The 9293-nt window shown below is 42.9% G+C and overlaps 1 protein-coding gene across 1 annotated transcript in view; it reads right to left on the minus strand.

Annotated features, from left to right (window-relative positions):
• Positions 1 to 4699: 4699 nt before the first annotated feature.
• The window catches only part of CACNG6 (calcium voltage-gated channel auxiliary subunit gamma 6), a 13341-nt gene continuing 8747 nt past the window's right edge, over positions 4700 to 9293 (minus strand). The window contains exon 5 of the mRNA XM_019625816.1: positions 4700 to 5705. Coding sequence (XP_019481361.1) covers positions 5467 to 5705 — 239 coding nt within the window. The 3' untranslated portion in view covers positions 4700 to 5466. The remainder of the gene's footprint in view (positions 5706 to 9293) is intronic.

Here is a 9293-nt window from a genome sequence, read left to right on the forward strand (position 1 = left end):
TGTAGCCAGCAGCCAGCGTGAGCGGCCAGCAGCCGCAGTGAGCGGCCGTCCAGAAGCCGGCGACTGATCTGCCTCACCCGGGAAGAGCGCAGTGATGGTGCCAACTTGGGCCAGTGAAGCAACGTCCTCAACTAGACTGAAGAACAAAAGGACAGCAACTTGTCTGTTCCCCTTCCCCGATTCCCCAGCACTGTTCCCATCCCCCCAATTCCCCAATTAAAAAAAAAATCAATTTGTTTTCAAGGTTCATCCACATTGATGCATATACCTCATTCCTTTCTATGGACCAATAATATTCCATCGTATGGATACACCCCATTTGGTTTAGCCATTCACGTGATGATGGGCATCTGGGTTGTTCCATCGTTAGGCCATGTGAATACTGCTGCTAGGAATATTCATGTACAAGTATCTGTCTGAACACCTGTCTTCAATTATGTGAAACATCCAGAATAGATAAATCCATAAAGACAGAAAGCAGATGAGTGGTTGTTGGAGGCTGGTAAGAGGGGACTATCTGCAGTAATGGTTTCATGGGTATGGGATTTCCTTTTGGAGCGATGAAAATGTCTTGAAACTACAAAGAGGTGGTGATTGCATAACATTGTGAATGTGCTAAATGTACTAAATGCCACTGAATTGTTCACTTAAAATGGTTAATGGTTAATTTTACATTACGTGAATGTCAATTAAATAAATAACTTTGTAAACATTGTGAAGGCAAAATAATAATAATAATAATAACAACAACAACAACAACAGCAACATGCCTGTGGGTCTTAGCCAGCCCTCTGGCCATGAGTTTCAATCTTCTTTTCCGGGCTTTAAAAAGACAAACATTACACAGAAAAATATGTATAATAAGATTATTTAAATGAAGTTCAAGATAAGCCAAATGAAACAACACTTTGTTTTTTGTTTTTTAAGATTTTTATTGGGGAATTGGGGGATGGGTACAGCACTGGGAAATTGGGGGAAGGGGAACAGACAAGTTGCTGTCATTTTGTTCTTCAGTCTAGTTGTGGAGGATGTTCCTTCACTGGCCCAAGCTGGCACCATCATTGCGCTCTTCCCAGGTGAGGCAGATCAGTTGCCGGCTTCTGGACAGCTGCTCACAGTGGCTGCTGGCCGCTCACACTGGCTGCTGGCTACATACGGTAGCCCATGGCAACCCACTGCCACAGGGGCTGCAGCCTACGCAGTTGCTGGTGACTCATGGCAGCCCAGCTCCAGGTTGAGCTGTTGTTCAGCATCATTAGCTGTAGATGGCAGTGTCACTGGCCCTCATTCGTGGGATCCGAACCGGGGCCCTCTGGCGTCCCAAGCCAGCTCTTAACCAATGCGCCACTCAGCCAGCCTGAAACAACACTTTTTTAAATAGAATAGAAGTATAGTTTGTAAAACTGTAAGGAAAAGCAAGAGAATGATTTGTTCAAAATTTGGGCTGTGGTTGGTTCTGTATCAGAGTTGCGGTGTTGAGGTGGGGATATCCGCGAGGGACACACCAGCAGCTTCCAAGAGACTCGTTTTTTTTCTCAGCTGGGTTCTGAGAAAATGAGTGGTTTTGATTTGGCTTCTTTTGCATATATGATGCATTTCACATTTAAAAATAAAAGTTTGATGAATTTTAAAAAGACATTTTGATGTGAGGTAAAATGTTAACAATTGGTGGATCTGAGTAAAGAGTATGTGGGTTGTCAGTGCACTGTTTTGACTCTTGCAACTTCTCTGTCAGTTTGGAATTATGTTTAAAAAAGTTTTAAAGTGTATACAAAAAGGACAGGAAAGGTAGATTTCAAGATGCTTCTATTTTAGTACAAATTGGCAGTTTTAAAAACAATCACAGGGAAATAAAGTACAGCACAGGGAAAATAGTCAATAATATTGTAATAATTATTTATAGTGTTAGGTGGGTTCTAGACTTATGGGGGAATCACTTCATAAGTTATATAAATGTCCAATCACTATGCTGTATATCTGAAACTTATATAATATTACGTGTCAACTGTAATGGAAAAAAATTATAAAAAAGAAGCTTCTACTTTCTTTCACTTCAAAAAATAAGGTGAAGAGATGTTTGAAATTATCTCATAGTGTGATGCGATTCCAGTTATTTGTCTTGGAGAGGTCTCTATTCCCTTCTCCCACTTCTGGGAAGTCCATGAAGACCCTGGCTAGGAAAGAGGGTGCACAGGGAAGACTCTACTGGACAAAGAGCCATTCCCCCAAGAGCAGGGGCCCCTCCCCCATGGCAGACATCTCATGGGGCTTCCCTGAGCTGGCTGGGCACAAAGTCAAGTAGAAAAATAAATTGTTGGTGATCCCTGTTCCTAGCACTTATCTCAGTTAATAATTACACGTTAATTAGTGTGGTTAATATCTGTTTCTATCACCAGACTGTCAGCTCATCGGGGGTCCCTTTTCATTCTCTACTGTATGCAGAGCCCAAAGTGCCACTCGATAAATAATATAGCAGCAAGACTGATGGAGTTATGACCCTGTGCCACACAGTCTTCTGAAGTTTTGCAGAGATTATTAGGGCATTTGCTCTTCACAAGGACTATAGGAGGTAAATACTGCGATGAGCTCTCATAAGGCAGGAAGAAACAGAGGCACAAAGAAGTGAAGCAAGTTGCTCCAGCTGTGAAATGTGGAACCAGGTTTCATACTGTGTTCACAGCCCACATTCTCAACCCCTGCCCTACGCTGCCTCTGCTTATTCAATGAAGAAGTGAACACACATGCCTAGCTCCCTCCCCTCAGCTTCCTCAGCACAATGCTGATTTCAGTGCATAAGAAATGAAGACAGTGTCCTGACAAGGACCTCAGCACTGAACCTCAGACAGGCGCAGAAGGGATCCCCACGTTTCCTACGTGACAAAATGATCTCCTCGGTGAGGAAGCCACTTGCAACCCTGGGGCGATCTATAATTACATGTTGCTTTACAGCTACCTCCACGACTGCCCCCCCTGCACTAACCCCCGACCTAACGAGGTCCTGAGGAAGTGTCTCGGAATGCGGAAACCCGGAGGAATGATTACCGGTAAAGCTTTCTCTAGGGAGTGTCTCGGAATGCTGACACCCGGTGGAATGATATCGGTCATCTCCCTTATTTGAATAGGACGCGGCACTATGGCCCTGTCCTGGGGGTTGTGCAGGCTGTATGAAGGCATCTTACATGTTGGACTATGTACATTAACTAGCCTAATGGAAAACAGCCTTAAGGCACATAGCACACGGATCTTTGAGTAATTCAGTTTCACTTCCTTTGAAATATTCTCAATAAAAGCCATGCGACGACCCGATTCAGGGCTCAGTCCACGAGGCTGATGCCCCCTGGCCCCGCTTTAGCCTTATCTCTGTCTCTTGGGCTCTTTAACTCTGTGCCACCCTTCTCATTTCCCACTGCCCTTGCCACGCAGGACGTGACAATTACATTATGTTATAATATGTATGTAATATAACATAATATGTTATAATATAATATATGATACAATATAATATGTAAATATTATGTTACATGTTATATCATCAATATTATAACGTTTATATAATACAATGTTAGATTGTATAAATATTGTTACATATATGTAATATTATGAATGCTATATTTATATATTATAGGCTATTAATATATCTTATATAAAGATTATTATAATATATGATGTTAAAATTATATAACATACAATTGTATTTATAATTTATAATTAAATATAGAAATGCTTAAGAGAATATACTAATATCTGAAATATTAATGTAATTATCTGTTGATTATAATTATATACTATATATAATATTGGTGTAATAACATAATATAATGTATAATATATATTCTATATAATAGTCTATATAATTATAATTTATAATTATACAAACTTTCAAGAGGCTCAAACTCAGAATATGAATAAGCTTGTATTCATAAACCAGCACATAGTCCATATTTTAAATATTTTTCAATGTTTAAGAGACTGGCCTTTGAGAGGTAACAGATCATCTTCAGTGATACCGATCTAGTGGAAAAATTCATTCCAGTTATGATTTCTGAGTTGAAATACATACATCGGTCTTCATGAGGGAGGAGGCCGGCCCTTGGGCCTGAGGGACTCGAAAACCTGTCACAAGGTCCTCATAACAGTTAACTGGTAACTCTTGTGCTGTTATTATTCCTGCTTCTACAAGCATTCTGCTCACAATGATAAATGTGTTCTCTAAGATGACAGACGCTCTCTCTACAGCTCTCCTGGCGTCTTCCTGAGTCCTCAGAATTTCCTTTCATGCCCATATTCCTACCAACGGTCTTGTCAAGGCAGTCTGGGCTTTTTTCCATCACGCACCTCAAAACTCCTCCAGCCCCTACCTACTCCCCAATCCCAAAGCCACATCCACAGTTTTTGGTATTTATTATAGCAGCACCCCATTTCCAGGTACTAAATTCTGTTTTAAGCTGCTCGGGCTGCCATAACAAAATACTACAGATTGGGTGATTTAAACAACAGAAATTTATTTTCTCATGGATCTCAGGCTGCAAGTCTGAGATCAAGGTGTCACAGGGCTGGTTCCTTCTGACAGCTCTGAAGGAGAACCTGTGATAGGACTCTCTCCTTGGGGTGTAGATGCTGTCTTCTCCCTGTGTCTCCCCTCTGTGCATGTCTGTGTCCTAATTGCCTCTTCTTGTAAGGACACCAGTCAGATTGGATTAGGACCCACACTAATGACCTCATTTTCACTTGGTTACCTCTGTAAAGACCAAGTCTCCAAATAAGGTCACATTCCAAGGTCTTGGGGGTAAGGACCCCAACATATATTTTTGGAAAGGACACATTCAACCCATACCAAAGTTTGCATTCAAAATAATTCCGTTTTCCCTCACTCTCTGTGGGTTCATTGACATGTGACTTTGGGGCTGATAAGTAGCATGCAGCATGTTTCTGGGGAGCAAAGGGGGTCACTTTTCTCTACCTCAGAATGCACAATCACATCACAAATGGACTCCAAATCAAAGTTGTTAAATTTCCAAACCTTTAATCCCAAATCAGACTACAGCAAGGTCAGACCCAGACATTCTCCCCCCTCTCACACCTCCGCTCTCCTATCTCTCCAAATTTCAGATTAGTTGGAAGAAGTCTCTCCCACAAGTCAATGCATCCAGATCTGACAAATGAATAGGTCCAATTCATCCTCCCCCATCCCTCGTTACCCCATCAGGTCCTTGCCAGCCTTCCCTGGGGACCCTCGTTTGCCAAAAGCCTCTCCCCATCCCACCCCCAAGCGACCTCATTTCAGCAACCTAAGTAAACATATTTACAGAAGGAAAAGATAAGGACACAAGAGGCAGGTTTGTGCAAACAACGTGGGCCCCAGAGCAGGGAGAACCCACTTCCTCCAGGATGTGGGGCAAAAAATTTTGAGGGGACAGTGGAGAAAAAAGGGTTTGGAAGGAGCTTAGAGAAAGCACAACAGTGACTCTAGGTGGCCCTGTGCCCCTGCTTGGGACAGAGTGAGCCCCAGGGCCAGGGTGGCAGAGTGAGCAGGAGCAGACAGCCACCCCCCAGCATCAGGACCAGACCGGCCCCCACACCGCAGGCCAGAGACCAGGAGTACTCATAGGTCAGGGCCGGGGCGGGAGGAGGCTCCGGGCTGACTCTCTGCAGCAGGGCTCGCACAGAATGTCGGAACACCTCCAGGCTGACCAGGAGCAGCAGGCCTGTTGGAAGAGGAGGACAGACATGGTACTCAGACTTCTGGGGACCCCAAATTGGGTCTTAGCATCTCCCCCAATACACCCCATCACATGCTCCTCAAGCAAGAAACCTGGGAGAACTCCATGCACCCTCTCATTCAACAACTACTTACTAAACGCCTACTATATACTATACAACAGGCACAATTTTGGATGCTGGAAAGAAAGAAGGAACAAGACTCAGATTGCTAGACACAGAAAGTTGGATGGTGCGTGCCCCAGGCTGGGGGAGGGGAATGGGAGTTCGTGTTTAATGGGGACAGAGGGTCAGTTCTGGATGGTGGTGATGGTTATACAACAATGTGAACATACTTAATGCCATAGAACTGGACACTTAAAAAATGGTAAATTTTATGTTCAGCGTATTTTACTATTTAAACAAAAGAAAACCCAGAAATTAAGAATCAAAAAAGCCAAAATAAGACTCCATCAAGTCTATCATAAAGAGTGATAGTGGAATCTAACATAGTCAAACTCAAAGAAACACAGAATAGAACGATGGTTGCCAGGGGCTGATTGTGAGGGAAATGGGGAGATGCTGGTCAAAGGGCACAAACTCCCTGTTATAAGATGAATAAGTTTTGGGAATCTAACAAACAGCGTGGTTACTATAGTTAACAATACTGTACTGTATGCTTGAAATTTGCTGAGAGTAGTCTTAAGTCCTCTCACCACATGCAATAAAAGGTAACCACGTGAAGTGATGGATGTGTTAACTGGCTTGATTGTGGTGATTATTTTGTGATGTATATGTATACCAAACACCACGTTGTATATCTTAAATATAAACAATTTCTACTCATCAAAGTTAGGGGGTAGGAGAAGAGATGGATCACGAAATGAAAAGAAAGGCAGTTAAGCCAAATTGTAATGCTGGTGTAATAAAAAATTTTTTAAAAAGGAACAAGACAGACAAAGACCCTAACCTCATGGAGTTTATATTCTACTTGGAGGAGTCAGATAGCAAACAAATAAACCAAGGTCTGCAATATTCAAATGCCTGCAGGAGGCAATGAGAAAGTAAAAATAATGAACCAGGTAGGTGTGGTGGGAACAGTGACAGAGTAAACAAAACCCAGCTTCCGCCAACTGCAGCCCTTCAGAAATGGGGACTTAATTTGCCACATCTTCGGATTTTTCAAGAATAGACAAACTTTTAAAATGATTATGACTGTTACAGGAATTCACCCAACCTTTACATATTGGCTCAGAGAAATCTTTACACGTTGCCCACCAAACAGACTGTGTTATGGGCCATCAGTGGCCTGCAGGCTGCCAGGTGGCAACCTCCAAAGTAAACACATGAGAAGACAAGATAATTGCACAGAGTGATGCATGCTAGGAAGGAGATAAAAACAGGGTTATGGGAAGGGGAGTGACATCTGGGTGGGGACTTTAGATGGTGTCATTAGGAAAAGCCATTTCAACTGAGACCTAAAGGATGAAAAGAAGCCAGCCATGCACACAATTAGTGATGGTTGTTCCAACCAGAAGTAATGGCTGGTGTGAAGGTCTGTGGTAGGATGGAGTATAGTGTGTTTGAGGAAAAGAAAGGTCAGTGTGACCAGAGCAAAGAGAGTGAGGAGGGAGAGAGTGGTGGGTAAAAGTGCAAAGGTGGGCAAAGTCAGATCTGATGACCATCTGATGGTCATCTATGGTCATGGATCCTAGCTACCTCCCTTCGCAGACCCTGGAGTCTGGCCTTATCCTCAGACCCTGAGCCTCCTTCCTCCTTGCACTCCAGCTCCCCCATGGTCTTTAATCAGGGGCCTGGAGAATGCAGCCGGGAGTCTGTGTACCACAGTTGGATGGCCCCACTATGAGCCCTTCTTGGCCTCATGCAGCTCAGCATTAGGGCACTGGAGGTGCAAAAGCATCTGGAAGAGAAGGAGACATTATCCAGTTCCCTCCATTCTTTTGTTAATTCGTGCATCTTTCATTCATTCAACAGAGTTTTATTGAACTCTCATTATAAAATACACATAAAATGTATAATGAGACTAACAAAGGCCCTGCTCTCCTGGTGCTTGGTCTTGGAAGGAAAAATGGACAATAATCAGGTAAATGTATTGTTGTGGGCTGAATTGTGTCCTCCCCAAAGTTTCTGTGCTGGGGTCCTAACCCCAGAGCCTCAGAATGTGACTACAGTATTTTGCCGTGTATAATGTGCACTTTTTGCCCTAATTTGTGAGGTAAAAATAAGGGTGCGCATTATACATGGGTAGTATTAGTTTTGTATCTATATAAATGTTTTTAATTCTTTTATTTATGCTTATGAGTTAAAAATGTAACTCTAGAAATCAATAACGATATCCATATGCAAAATAATACCGTGAAATAGGATCATCAGTTTTGTTGAACTTACGATGAACTTGCAACAATGAAGAGTTCTTGGCCTTCTATGACGTGTAAATATCGTATATTTGTTACTGGTACATAAAATTTCTTGTGCCTTGTATCTGTTCTCGTGTTTTGTAATTATTTGTGACATAAAATTTCTTATACCATAATATGTTAAAAAATAAATGCTAGGGGCCGGCCGAGTGGCGCGTTGGTTAAGAGCTGGCTTGGGATGCCAGCTCTGAGCAGCAGGGCGCCAGTTTGGATCCCACATGGGGGCCAGTGACACTGCCCTCTACAGCTAAGATGGTGAACAACAGCTTGACCTGAAACTGGGCTGCCGTGAGTCACCGGTGACTGAGTAGGCAGCAGTGGGGCTGGCCAGTAGCTGGTGTGAGTTTTCGTGGCTGAACACAGCTCTGTTCCCCTCCCCCAACTCCCCAATAAAATCTTTAAAAAATTAATACATAAACGCTAAAATTCCTTTATAATACAAAAAACAAGTACCTAAATGTAAACAAATAAAATTTTGAATTAAAAAATTAAAATGAAATATTTCTTCCCTGAAAGTTTGGACCAAAAATGTGGGTGTGCATTATACACGGCAAAATACAGTATATTTGGAAACAGGGTCTTTAAAGAAATAATTAAATTAAAATGAGGTCATAAGGGTGGGCTCTATTCCAATATGGCTGGTGTCCTTACAAGAAGAGGAGATTCGGAAACAGAGGAAAGTCATGTGAGGACACAGGGGGGAAAATGCCATCTACAAGCCAGGGAGAGAGGCCTCAGGAAGAACCAGCCCTACCAACACCTACCGTATTTGCCGGCGTATAAGACGACTGGGCGTATAAGACGACCCCCTAACATTTCCACTCAAAATTCAGAGTTTGTTATATACTTGCCGTATAAGACTACCCCCTCTTCCGACCATACACCCAGTATGGTATCGCGATTCGCGATTTTGCGCTATCATACTGGGTGTATGGTCGGCTGTGTTCGATTTTGCGAGTGTGGTAAAATCGCATAACAGCAAAATCGCATAACAGCTGAGCATACACCCAGCAGCGCTGCTGATGCCTGAACGGTATGTGGAATGAAGTGGGCGGGCATGGGGAGGCCACTATGGCACGGGGCAAGCACTATGGGCAGTCTATCTGAAGTGTACCTGGCGTATAAGACGACCCCCCACTTGGAGGCATATTTTTCAGG

The sequence above is a fragment of the Hipposideros armiger genome, unplaced genomic scaffold, assembly GCF_001890085.2.
Source record: "Hipposideros armiger isolate ML-2016 unplaced genomic scaffold, ASM189008v1 scaffold_639, whole genome shotgun sequence".
NCBI classification, from domain to species: Eukaryota; Metazoa; Chordata; class Mammalia; order Chiroptera; family Hipposideridae; genus Hipposideros; species Hipposideros armiger.